The sequence below is a fragment of the Anser brachyrhynchus genome, assembly GCF_964034855.1.
Source record: "Anser brachyrhynchus genome assembly, chromosome: Z".
NCBI classification, from domain to species: Eukaryota; Metazoa; Chordata; class Aves; order Anseriformes; family Anatidae; genus Anser; species Anser brachyrhynchus.
In genome coordinates, this window is record NC_137697.1 from 19,170,970 (window position 1) to 19,184,475 (window position 13,506).

The following is a 13,506-nucleotide window of genomic DNA, read 5'->3' on the forward strand; positions in this document are numbered from 1 at the left end:
ACTTAAAATTTTATTTCAGAGAGCCAACTATACTTCTAAGGACATTAGATGGTACAAAGGGCAAAGTGCATTGCCATAAGGCTAATCTTCAAAAAATTATTTATAAAAAACCTATTTATACAAAAGAGAGCTTGTAGCTAACTCTTTGTCTAGCAGTTTTTCTTTCCTGGAAAGCCTCATCATGGTTGTCTTTTGCAGAGGCCTGTTTCCTCTGTTTTGTAAAGCTCTGCAGACAGGATGCATTCTGGTAATGGGGTATTGAAGTCATTCTGTTAGAATATACTGAAATGTCTCCATGATACAAGCCAATAAATCATCCGCTCTGTTTGATAACAACTGTAATTTAAACAACTATTTTATTTTCAGGAAATTCAAATGAAAAGAACAGCTATTGAAGCATTTAATGAAACAATAAAAATATTTGAAGAGCAGTGCCAGACACAGGAGAGATACAGTAAGGAATACATTGAAAAATTTAAACGTGAAGGAAACGAAAAAGAAATACAAAGGTCAGTATGTGTATTTCAAATTGTATGATTCTGAAGAAAGAAATAATGCCAAGTATAAATCTGCCTAAAATTAAAGCAAGATGTCAAGGTTAAAGTTGTTCAGTTGTAAGCAAAGCAAACTTCAAATGGGGTTGATGTGAACTTGTGAAGCATGAAGCTACATTTAGAGAAATAATCTGTTCTCTTAAAAGTCTACATGAGAAAATAGCAGACATAAAGTTATGAATAAGACGTTATCAGAGTATAACATACCACATTGTTCCATTCAGAATTATGCACAACTATGAAAAACTGAAGTCTCGAATAAGTGAAATTGTGGACAGCAGGCGTAGATTAGAAGAGGACTTAAAGAAGCAAGCCGCTGAATATAGAGAGATAGACAAGCGTATGAACAGCATTAAGCCAGACCTCATACAGCTGAGGAAGACAAGAGACCAGTACTTGATGTAAGTATCATTATGAATTCACAAATGTATACATATATATAAACATATATATAATAATGTGATATAATAACAGTATAATATGATAATAATATAATACAAATATATTTATTTATTGGCATCAAACTTCTGAAACTAATAATTAATTTTATTTGGTATTATTGTCCAGGTGGCTGACTCAGAAAGGTGTTCGGCAAAAGAAGCTAAATGAATGGCTTGGAAATGAAAATACAGAAGAGTGAGTATTAAGAGATTTAAATATTCCTGTTTTTTCCTATCAGCTTGCACAGAAGTGAGATTGAGCATATTTAATTCTAGATCCATCCAGAGGGAATCTCTTCTAGGTCTCTTGTAACAATGTTCACTGTTAACGCAGGGCAGCCTACATAACCCAAGTATCAGAAAGGATTCCCTCTCACCCCCCTACTCCGCCATACACACTCAAGGAAGTGTGTAATCAGGTTACTATAGCAAAGCACTGGAACTTAACCTGTGTCTTTATTCTTACTAACAAAATGAAGATTATAAGGTGTTGTTATCTTGGAGGCATGTCATAAATTGTTCAGAAGGTCTCTTAGGCACAGGCAGGCTGTTTCCCAATTACAGATGTTGATACTATGGTGCTATCTAGTATAGTGGTGCCCACATCAGTGTATCACATTGCTATTGAAGGTGATAAAATTGTGCTGAAGAGTGGTCCTTCTCCATTTTTATGGTCTAGTCAGTCTTTCTGGGAAACGGCAGGATAGTATTCTGTCATTTCAGCAATTCAGTTTTAGTATAGGTTCTGGCTGGGGTCTGACAACTAACTGAATATGTTTCACTTCATTCCTGGAGAAAAAAAAAAAGGAAAATAAAAGAAAAAAAAAAGCAGCAAAAAGAAAATATAAACCAAATTTTAAACAGAAGCAAACTGCAAAATAGCATCGAAGTGCCTTAAATTCACAGTTAAAAATAGTAAACGGTGAAGAGTGAACAAGTAGAAAAACCAAGTGGTCTGAGTAATATTTGTATCAACATTTTCTGCTTGTGTAGTCTCCTGTGCATGCCTTCTACACTGCCTGGCTGAACATATAGCAAAGGCAGCAGATTGACAATGACTGTTTTCTGGTTTTACATTCTAGTTTTGTCCACATTAGTGGTCTATTTTAATTTGGCCTCATTTACTGAATTTCCTGCTGTTATTCTGGAAATTGTGCAACTGCTGTGGCTGCATTGTTAGAAGAAGGGAATAAAAATGGCATACACATTTTAAAGCCATGTTGTTCACTCAGTCTTAGCACTGCTCAGAGAAGATACAATGGAGAATATGTAGACACTTGTTTCCGCTGGTACTCTCATCAGTTAGACAGAAAGAGCAATGCCAGGCTGTGGTTATAACATAGCATCAAAATAGTAAGTGAAACTGTTTAAAGAAAATCTTCCTTTTCTCTGTCTCTGTGACTCTCCAATCTGTTAAGTGCTCAGGTTTCTGCTGGCAAATTAAACTTTGAGAATTTGACTTTTTCTCTAAAGTACAGCAGAAAAAAATGAGTATAATAAGCAGCAGTAAAAATAGGAATCTCTTTCTCTAGATGCTGAAAATAGAGCCAAAAAACTGAATGCATTAGAATTTCTTGCAGGGCAAAGAAATACGATGGGATAAGGGAGCTGGATAGCAGGTCATCTGAAACAAAAGAACCCTTTTTTCCTGAAAAATTAGAATATGTGAAATCGCTGATCTTGGTAGACCACTTTGAGACTCTTCAGAACAACTGATTGTAAGCAGAGAGGCAGAGGCAAAGCTGACAGTGCAGGCTGCTGGGCAAATAGGGAGCTTTGGAACTGTAGAGTATCAAAGTGGTGTCCCCATAGCTGAACCAAAGACATCTTCTTTCACAGTGCATTTAACTCAGATGGTTCTATGAAACTCTGAATTAGCTTTGTAGTTGGTGGCTGTTTTGGTAAAGAAGGTCCTATACTACATGCTTTTTTCATAATCTCGTCAGGAAAGAGAACACTACTATTCCAACCTTTCCACAAAGCCATCTCCACTATGAATAATTTATCTATCTACCTGTACAACTGCTCATAGCTCTCCCAAGCAGCAGATGTAATCAATACATTGCATGATTTTTCACTGCTGACCAAGTGTTCTGATCTTTAGAAATAAAGCTGTCTCAAAATATATTGATTTTGGTGGGCTTGCTGTATACCAAAACAGGGAGCAATGGTAGAAGTGCTGAAATGCTCACAGCAGATTCTGATAGATAAAACAGCATCCTTTTATGTCCATCTTCACATCTACATGAGTATTTTTAAAAGAAACAGGGACCAGAACTTTTATTTCAGTTCAGCAGGTGAAATGTTGTAGTATTACATGGTTTACACCCGTAGTTCTACCAGGGAGACAATCTACTAACCAAATTTTTCCAAGTGATATGAAAGGAGGACTAGCATACTCATGGTTTTTGCTCTGCAACATGTTTTACAAACATCTTTTGTCTTATTTTGACAGCCAATACTCTATGGTAGATGATGATGAAGACTTGCCCCACCATGACGAGAGAACATGGAATGTGGGAAATATCAACAGAAGCCAAGCTGAAAATCTGCTGCGGGGAAAGCGAGATGGAACATTCCTGGTTCGAGAGAGCAGCAAGCAAGGCTGCTATGCCTGCTCAGTTGTGTATGTACCCTAGATGTGAACGATGTAAACATTTGAGGCACCCACCTTGAGCAAGCGGCACATGCACACTTGCACGTGTGTGGATCCCATTGGATCTTTCTGCTTAGAAGCAGACAACAAGTACTGAGGCCATTCTTATTGCCGCTCCATTTTCTACACAGCTCAAACCTGTGCTGCCCCCGCCGATGAGGCTCATTGAAAACAAGGGAAAGTAGAGCATGGAGTAACTCATTTATCTACAGCTACTAAGTCTTGCCTAACTCCTGCATCCTTAAGCTCACACAACACCTGGGAATTTGGGTTAAACCTAGGCTGTTACCATTTTCCCACCACAGAAGACTATAGAAGGAATCCTATGTAGTGACTAGCATTTTAATATTTATTGCCAGTACCTTATTTTCTAGCTTAATTTTACTCTACTGACAAACTAAAAACTGTGGTTTTGTTTGTTTGTTTTTTTCTTCTTTAGGGTGGATGGAGAAGTTAAGCACTGTGTGATAAACAAAACACCTACTGGGTATGGATTTGCAGAGCCATATAACTTGTACAACTCTCTCAAAGAACTGGTGCTACATTATCAACACACATCACTTGTGCAGCACAATGACTCTCTCAATGTCACACTAGCCTACCCAGTATATGCACAGCAGAGGCGATGAAGATCTTAATACTCTGGGTGTTTGGTTTTTTTCTAAAGAAAAGATTTGACAACATTGAGGCCTCTGGAGAGAGCAGGCTCCTTTCAGCCTTACTCAAGAATTTGAGCTGCAGTGTCAAAGCTATCTGTCTTCAGATGGGACTAGAGCTTTCCTTCACAACTGCAGTCGGAAAGATCACAGTATTAAGCTGTGAACGTATGTTTCTAATCTGAAGTGCTTTTTTTAAATTGAGAAAAGAAAAACACAAGAGAGAGAAATCCTAACCTGATCTCCCTGCAGGGACATAGAGGCCTTTAACCATGGTGCTTGTTTACGACCACTTCTGAAGCTTTACCAGCTAGAACGTTGGATTCTGCAGACACAAGGTGTAAGAGGTCTTTGTCATTTGGTTATTGGAATTTCTTGGTCACAACCTGGCTTGGATTTGGTGTTGCTGCACTCAGTGGATCCAGACACACAGCATTGTGGATTTTTTGGTTTCTGGTGAATGATATGTAGCAGAATGGCACTTTCATTTATAAGGGACACTTTAAAAGGACTTCAGTTACAGTATGTTGTTTGGAGGAATTGTAATAGTGAAGTGCCAGGAAGTGTTTTGCTTAGACATTTAAAAATCCTGTTTTAAGAATTTATTTAAGACTGAAGAAAACAGGACTTTCAATGGCATACAGTCTTTAATAATGTACATATTGGATGACTAACTATCATTGATGGAAACTATCAATACCAAACTGCTTCTCTTTTCCCCTTTGTGTTTGCTGAAAGCTGAATTCTTAGACCATGCTATGCAATACTGAATTTTCTTTAGGCTGTAGTCTTCTCTTGAGCATGTCTACAGGTTAAGCTTGTTTTTCTTTCTTCTTTACTTGCCTTCTTTTTTCTTTCTTTCTTTTGCCTGAAAATACTTTTCTTGATGATTATTTTTTGTTATTCTTTTGACGTTTTCTGGTGTTGTTTTTTTTTTTTTTGATGTACAGGAAGCCAGCAAGAGTTGGCTTCAGAATTAAAACTATGAAATATTTTACAATTTTCTTTGTATAGAATATTGAGCTACTAGCTCAAAGTTTAAAAAGTTCATCCTTTTTTTTTTTGACTAAATATTTTGTTGGGCAGTGCCTGATAAGCTTCAAAGCTGCTTTATTCAATAAAAATATATGAACATTACAAAATATCATTGAGTCCAACAATATTGTTTCAGAGATACCTTTAGAGTACGGTACCTTGCTATGTTTGCTTTTGAAGCATTTTGAACTTCTGTCATGATTGTCTTTGTATTTGAAAGATGAAAAATTGTGTATCCTTCTCTGATAATGACTGCAGAAAAACAGGAAAATTTAGCTACTGGAGTAGATAGGTTGGATTTCAGAATGAATCCACACTTCACAGTAAATAAATGACATCTTGACCTACTGTGGCAGAATTTTTGTCAGCATGTCAAGGTATTTTCATTTCATATGAAGGAAGTTTCTCTAAACTGTTGCCTGGATTTGTTTATCATACTAGTATTTTTAAAGAAATCTCCCACCTGTACTCAGAACAATTGGATACAACATAGGGCTAAATAAGACTGGAAAACCTCTGTTCTGAAAAATGATTAGGCTTTCATAGTTAACATTTTGGGTTTATTTTCATAAGTTTGTAGACTGAGGGAGTATTAAAGTGAACATTTTCATAGTTTCAGGCACTAGAGACTTACAGAATTATGGTTTGTTTAAAGGAAACAAATACATGAATCCCACTAAAGCAAACTTACTAGTAATTCTGGGACAATTCACTGTGGGTGGCTTGCAGTGGTTATTGTTATTATATATTTTTTGCCATGACCATTGCGGAAATTCGTGCATTGCAAATTGATAAAGTAATGAAGTTCACATAAATATTGGACAAGTTTTGACTAAGTTAAGATGAATTTATTCTTCCCCAAAGATGCACAGGGAAAACCCATTACTATTTAACGGACTTACACATGATCAAAAGAGTAGGTCCCATGGAGCTGTCTCATAACAACTCTGCTTTAGAGATACATGTATTTTGATTCCAAGCATTCAGTACTTACTAAGCTTTTGAAAATAATGAGGAATTTGCCAGTCTCCAGTAGTTTTTATATTATCTTTTAATTTTTACATTATCCCTTCATTTCTGAGATTGTAAAGCTTTTTTTTTCTTTAATTATGTGGATTTTGTGCTTTTTTGGTGGGTTGTCTTTGCTTTCCTATAGATGTATTTTCTCTCTAGAATCTATATCAGGAAACAAGATACAACCAACAAAAATGTTTCAGGATAGTCATCATTTTCAAAATTATTCTGATTTTTTTATTTTCTAAATAGAAGTTTAGCCTTCATCCCTTCCATTCCTCATTCCACCCTCCTTTCAGGCCTCTCAGAATAGGACCATTTAAATTTGGTTTTCTAATAACTGGTTTTTACTATGAAAAGCAACAATTACTCTAGCATGACAGTCATACTACTGGGCTTGACATTACAAATTAGCTCAATATACAACAATTTAACACTTGTAGCAATCCAAGGTATTCTTCAGACATATATTAATTTTTGAATGTTAAATACTTTAAGAGTAAAATCGTATTTTTTTCTCTATAAGCAAAATATATGTAATCTGAATGGATGTTTCACTTAGTATTTCTCAAGAAATTTCATCGTAGTTAAGGCATTTGGATCTAATTTTCCTCATATTAAGAAAACCTCTGCTATGTCAGTGGGCCATATCCTTAGCATGCCCAGCCCAGTACGGGATATCATTTGTTCCTGTTGTGCTGTACTACTTCACTTCATCTGTGGTTGTAGCAGAGAAAAAATAGTGTGCGTGCAAATTTGGCACTTGCTTTTATTGCACAAGCAACAATGAGAAATAAGCACTATGTTATGGGGATAAATGCTTTTAGGGCTTCGTTAGGGGAAGTTCTGCCTACACAGGGTCTGTGCAATTCACAAGGATCACTTACGCCCCCAAAGTGGGCATGAGTGGGGTTTCTTTGGTACCTGGGTATTGTGTGGCCTCTGCATTTCCCTCCCTCCTTAATGCACAGAGCTGCATCCTGCCAAAGGCCCTATTCACTGCAGAGTTGTTTGTCCTTAATGTACCATATTGTTCACTCCAGTTTTGATTTGATCTCAGACTAATATATACAGAAAAAAAGCATGTGGATATAACTGAAGAAACGCAATGCTTTTCTGTGTTTCTATTGACGTATACTTTTTCCACCTAATATGATTCAAGGGTGGGAATTGTTTTGGTATTTTTTTTGGTTTGGGGAATTTTTTTATTTTAAATCCCTGAGTTATGCTGCACTGCAGCAGCACTTTTGCAAGGCTTTTGTAAAGTATGAGGCATAACACAGAGAACCAACACCCGCAGGGAAAATTAGGAGCTTCTGATTTCCGTAAGTTGAAATTGGGATTTCCAGTTTTGGGGATATTCATGTGTGCATCAGTGCATATGCGCACACACTTGCTGTGTTTATGTATGAATAGATCTCAGTATAGGTGCATTTTCACCAAACGTGATCATTTTGCTGAATTCAGTAAGTGATATTATTAATTTTGTGTAAAGACACACACATGCACTAGACCTTTGTGGGTGCAGCATGTTTCCAAATACAGTTAGAAGACTGAGTTTCTGTGTTGTTGTTGTTTTTTTCTAAAAAAAGCTTGTCTGTATGGTTCATTTATCTAAAAAAATCTTATCAAACTGTAAAACCAAATCTTAAAATTTTCTATTTGGTGTCAACTGTTCTGTAGTAAAGAAATGGCTTTGTCTTGTAATTGGCAATGAAATAATAATGCTTGGGAAAACATGCAAATGCTTCTAATGGGGAAAACTTCTGCCGATTTTCACACAGTGCTTTTGCTATGCATGGTATTAAGTTGGGAAAGTGAATCCTGATAGTATTTTTTTCAGGGTCACTTTAGAAATGGGCAGCACAAAGCACAATGCCTCCCATAGGACAAGGTTCCAAAATACAACATTTTATGTAGAATCATGTTGTATTTACTGTAGTGGAAAACTAAACTGGACTGGAGGAGTGGGTAACGTTACATTGCACTTGTCCTAATGAGACTGCATTAGCTGCCCAAGATGCTGCTATTTTTTTTTTATTATTATTATTGTTTTTAAAAATAAAGCTCTGTTCTGTTAAATGTCTTTAAAACATTAAGATTACTTTGTTTTAAAATGGTCTTTGAGGAGGTGAAGGGTAAAGTGGGTTGTAAATTGCCTTCACAAGGCAACAGTGAAAACATGCCTCCTTGAAATTTTGTTCAAGCTATAGAGTTGATGGAGCTGTGTCTTGTTTTTAAGTTGCTTTAAAAATTGTAATAAGTCTTCAAGCAGAATAAAGGTTGTTTTGAAACTGCATTTCAGTTTCTGAGGCTTCAGTGAGGACTGAGAAGTCCATTTACCAGAATCCTTTGCTGATGCTTCCTGTCTCTATATGTGAACTACTTCGAAAATGAGACCCAAGTGTTTGTATTATTAGAGGGAACTAGGGAGAAAATGATTTCAGCTTACTCTCAGCCACCCTATGGATTGAACTGAATGAAGTAGCTGACTAGCTCCAAAATAGTCTTGTACCAAATTGTGCCAAAATGACAGTTCTGCTAATCTTAGATGCATTGCTTTTGCAAGAGTATGTTTTATACTGCAGATGAAGTGCTGTTTCATCTGAAATTAGAATTAGTTTTATCATTGATTTTCATGAAGCCAGCCTGTCAACCTTTGTAGCCAGAGGTAATTTACCAGCTTCACGACTACCCCTGACAGTGAAAACCAAGGTACCAATGAAGAAGAGGGAGAATGGAGAGGCTGATCGGGCAAGGCTGATTCCGAGCATTGTTTTCTTTCACACATTGGTGGCATGCAGTATTTTAACATTTCAGGCGCATCCGTATCTTGCCCCAGGAGAGGTCCTCCAAGGAAGCCAGCCGGTCCCTCTAAAAGCAGAAAGAGATTCCTGTTCACAAGGTTTCCATTCCAAAATCTGCCCACGTGTTGCTCACTGTAGTCACATAATACACCCAGATTGAGGTACCTAGGTACCACAGGCTTGAAGTAATTACTAAAAATTACGTCATCACTGGCCTTACAGTTTCTTACAAGAAGCACAGACTGAAGGCTATTACAATATTTTTAGTTCACTTGATAGAAAGTGGGGTTAGATCTCTGATTAACATATGCATTGCAGTTCTTCTCAATTAGTAAGCTGATTCTTTTAAATAGACACTACGTTTATCTTGTTCCTGCTCTCAGAGCATATGCTAAGCAACACAAGGTCCTGTAGCCAGAGAGGTCTACATCTAAAAATACAGTTATGGTCATGAATCACACATCTTCCATCATCAGCTACTGAGAGAAATTATGATTGATTGATCATAATCTGCAGAAATCCACGGACCAGCGGCTTTCTGGCCTGTATCATACATTGTATAGAAATCACACTTGGCAGACTGGAAAAAAATAGTTTGCAAAAATGTCATTCTATTTTTGTTGTCTGCAGACAAATACACTCCTACTTTTTCTCTCTGCTTTCTTCCTGAGGCTTGATGGCCATTTTTCATAAGGAATGTGAAAAACTGCTTGAATCTATCTGTGCAGCTACACGTGGGTGATTTTTTTTTAAAGGCTTAGGAATACTTTTCATCCTCTTTTTCTCATGGAGCTGCTTGACTCACGTGAAGTCCTGTGCATGAGTAACTTCTCATGGGCCCCTTTGAGTAAAAATGGAAGAGGATATTTTAGACTTCTTGCTGTGGGCTATTACAAGCCCTACTGAAGGGACAGGCAATGCCCCCTCCCCACACTGGTGGAACACAGGACAAGTGCTGGGACCCCTCTGCTGCCTGTGGGGAGCCAGGCACAAAATGGCTGGCAAGGCCTTGCTATGCCTTGAGGGCTACCCAGAATGGCGGCCCTCCTTTACACTCCTGCAGGGAAGGCCCCTCTGGTTTTCAGGAGTCCTCTGAGGGACCCTGACAGCCATGGGGTGTATTAGCATGTTCCTGGAGAAGATTACATTTCAGAGACACCCAACACATAGCACAACAGCCCACCATGTCCCACCAAGCCCAAAGAGCCCACCTCTGCCTCCACCTGGGAGACGTGGCAGCCACCTTCCTCTTCCTCCCCTCCATGTTCTGTACATCCAAAGCTGAGACTGGCCCCAGCCAGCATGGCGGCAAGGCCAGCACCTATGCAGGGGCCCTTGTTTAGAGGGTGGAAACTAAGGAAATTGTAAATGGTGGGGTCCTGCCCACACCACAGGCTGGAAATGAGGCAAAAAACAACTCATTCTGCTTTGCCTTCAGGGACATGGAGTCAGACACACTTTCCAGTCAGACCTGGGTTGTACAAAAGGCACAGAGCTTTTCCTTAATGCATTTGAAAAAAAAAGCATTAACTGTGGGAGCTGTGCTGAGAACATGGTTCTGGTGTGTCTTTTTCTTTTTCTTTTTCTTTTTCTTTTTCTTTTTCTTTTTCTTTTTCTTTTTCTTTTTCTTTTTCTTTTTCTTTTTCTTTTTCTTTTTCTTTTTCTTTTTCTTTTTCTTTTTCTTTTTCTTTTTCTTTTTCTTTTTCTTTTTCTTTTTCTTTTTCTTTTTCTTTTTCTTTTTCTTTTTCTTTTTCTTTTTCTTTTTCTTTTTCTTTTTCTTTTTCAAGTCTCGCTGAGGACCTATGTCCTCAAATACACAGACTGCCAAAAATAGAAGCTCTGTAGGGACTTCTTGGGTAAACAGGTATCAATCAATCAGCAGCTATTCAAACTTTGGATAATCTTTGTGGGGACCAGTACTTTAACCTCTGAACAGCAATCAGATGACCAGAAACGTCCTGATAATTCTTTGAAAAAGCAGCATTTTTATCCACGGCTGTGCCAGGCTCTATTCCCTCCCCGAACACTATTACATGAATATATCTTGTCACTCCATTCTTTCTAGCACGAAGAAATCACCCTTGCATACTAAGAAAGGAGTTTAAGCCACCAATTTAAACATGTGCAAATATTGATAGAAGAAAAATTTAACAGGTAACACACAAAAGGATCTAAAATCTGCTCTCCTCAGGTCCTTGAACAAACAATATTGACAAAACCAGGCATGAATATAGTTTTCAGATGATGATTTCACTTTCATATGTCTGATATTCCTAAATCCTTAGAAAACTCTAGCCTGAGAAGAAACATAATGAGTTCACTCCTGAGAACATTTCTTCTTCCATAAATGTTTATTTCCTTACCCAGTTTACTTTTTTTTTTTTCTTCCCCACTAATCTTGTTCTTGGTGTAAAACAAATGTTCTATGAAAGGTGCTAGCTAGATTAATCTTTCTTCCCTCTTTTCTACATCTGGCAGCCACCCTACATACTTCAGCAGATTTCTCCACAGGGTATTGGGTAGAAGAGCCATGCAGAGTCCATATTTCGTGACCTGTCTGAAGGGAAATGTGTGGCTGGTTTGTGTGGCAGGGTGGTACACCACACTTACCTGTCCAGTGCTTCATACTGATGATGGTTTTCATTGTGCCCTCTGGCCTATTACTTTACCAACCTAAAAGACAGGTAAAGCAGCTCTTAGCAGCTTGTACATTGTGAAGCTGGATGGGAGTAAAGACCTGAGAGAGCATGATATGAAAATATGATAGGAATGCAAGTCTAGCAGCTGTAGCCAGCCACACCATATTAGAAGGCAGATGCGAAGGAACCAGCCTTGTGCCTCTCACCATGTCCTCTGGGCAGGATGCCAACGGCACTGTGCTGGGGCACAGATGCTTTTCACCTTCCCTTTCAAATCCATGCAGGATTATTTTTCTGTGGGCTGAAGGCTGCCACTTAAAAACAGTGGCAAATTTGCATGCTCATGCAACTTGCAGCTCTCCCTCTGGCTCTTCTCTGTATCAGGAAGGCATGGAGGTTGAACATTTTGAGGTGGGATTCATCTCTAATTTTAAGCACCTAAAAGAAAGACTTGTCATCAAAGCCATCTGGCAAAGCTCTCTTCATAGAGAGAGACAGGCAATTCCCAAGGGTGATTCACCCCACCTACCTCAGGCTCTATTCTTAGGCTGTGGTGAATCATGCTCTGGAGTCACTCCATTGACTGGAGGGGGAGCCCAGGCAAATGGGTGACGTGAGAGATGCAGCTTGGAGGCGGCTAAAGTTAGATGAACTCAATCTCTTCTCTGCTGGTAGGCAGCTCAGTTTCAATCTTTCCAGTACCAGCTGTGGTATCTTCTGCTCTTAGGCGTAATGATAAGGAACAATTAATTTGGGATGAGAAGTTCAGTTGGTTTTCAGAATTAGGGTCTTTCATAATAATTGTGAAGGTAACAGGGTCAAAACCATGCTGGGCAGCGTCCTCCTTAATGCTGGGTTCCACACAGAGGAAGGTGGATGAGCAGTAATGCCAGGATACTGCCAGCTTCTCTGCCAGATCCAGAGCAAGCCCTGACACTGCCTCAGCCCTGGCTTACTGAGGCCTGCCCTTGGCACCCTCAGGCCCAACTGACCGCCAGTCTGCCTGAAAGCCGGAGACCTATCTTCTGCAGAATCATTTGATCTCTTGCCAGCCATGTGATCAGCTGAAAAGGCATGGATGGAGATGCTGCTGGTTTTTCCAAGTGAGATCAGTTTGTTAGTCACCATATTTGCATTTCCTTTCTTATCCAGGGGAAACTTATGGAACTTGATGATCTTTCCTTCCATTTGATCCACAGCCAGGATCACAGGGTGGGATATTTTGACAAGAAAACTAAGATAGGAATGACTTCAGGCAAGTTACTTCCCAGGCATGCTGAGCTCTGCAGCAAGGCAGGAGAGCTGGTGGGATTCCCCATTCATCTACTATATAGAAAAATTGAGAAGACAGCAGGCTCTGTGGTATTTTTTTGGGCTGTAGCACTACAGGCATGCATGCCCCAGTTGAGTTAAACCAAACCTTTCATCAGCAAATGATCTGCCAAGGAAGTTCTGGCATAGAGAGTGTCCCTGTCCAGTGAAATGGGAGACATGGCCTTGCAGAGCCCCATGGGTTTAAGCAGGTGAAGTGACATGTGGGATTATGTTCTGAGGCAGGAACAACATTTGGGAAAGAAGCTTCAGGAGACTTGAGATGAAAGAGGAGAAGCTGTTATGCAAACTGCTGTTGTTCTACTGATAACAGGCAATGTAAACAAGAAAGTCCTGGATTGTCAGGCAACCCATGAGCACCAGGAGTCCTCAG

The 13,506-nt window shown here is 38.9% G+C and overlaps 1 protein-coding gene and 1 long non-coding RNA gene across 4 annotated transcripts in view; one reads left to right on the forward strand and one right to left on the reverse strand.

Moving 5' to 3' along the window:
* PIK3R1 (phosphoinositide-3-kinase regulatory subunit 1) overlaps nt 1-8,654 on the forward strand; it is a 58,922-nt gene extending 50,268 nt beyond the window's left edge. For all 3 annotated transcript variants that reach the window (XM_080573107.1, XM_080573109.1, XM_080573108.1), the window contains 5 exons: nt 367-509; nt 779-955; nt 1,122-1,190; nt 3,450-3,620; nt 4,090-8,654. In XM_080573107.1, the coding sequence (XP_080429233.1) occupies nt 367-509; nt 779-955; nt 1,122-1,190; nt 3,450-3,620; nt 4,090-4,279 (750 nt within the window). In that variant the 3' untranslated portion in view covers nt 4,280-8,654. The remainder of the gene's footprint in view (nt 1-366; nt 510-778; nt 956-1,121; nt 1,191-3,449; nt 3,621-4,089) is intronic.
* Nucleotides 338-13,060, reverse strand: LOC308185260. The gene is made up of 3 exons (XR_013943228.1): nt 12,331-13,060; nt 12,008-12,251; nt 338-1,783 (listed from the first exon to the last, which is right to left on the reverse strand). It is a non-coding gene; the product is annotated as an uncharacterized lncRNA (long non-coding RNA).
* Nucleotides 13,061-13,506: the final 446 nt, after the last annotated feature.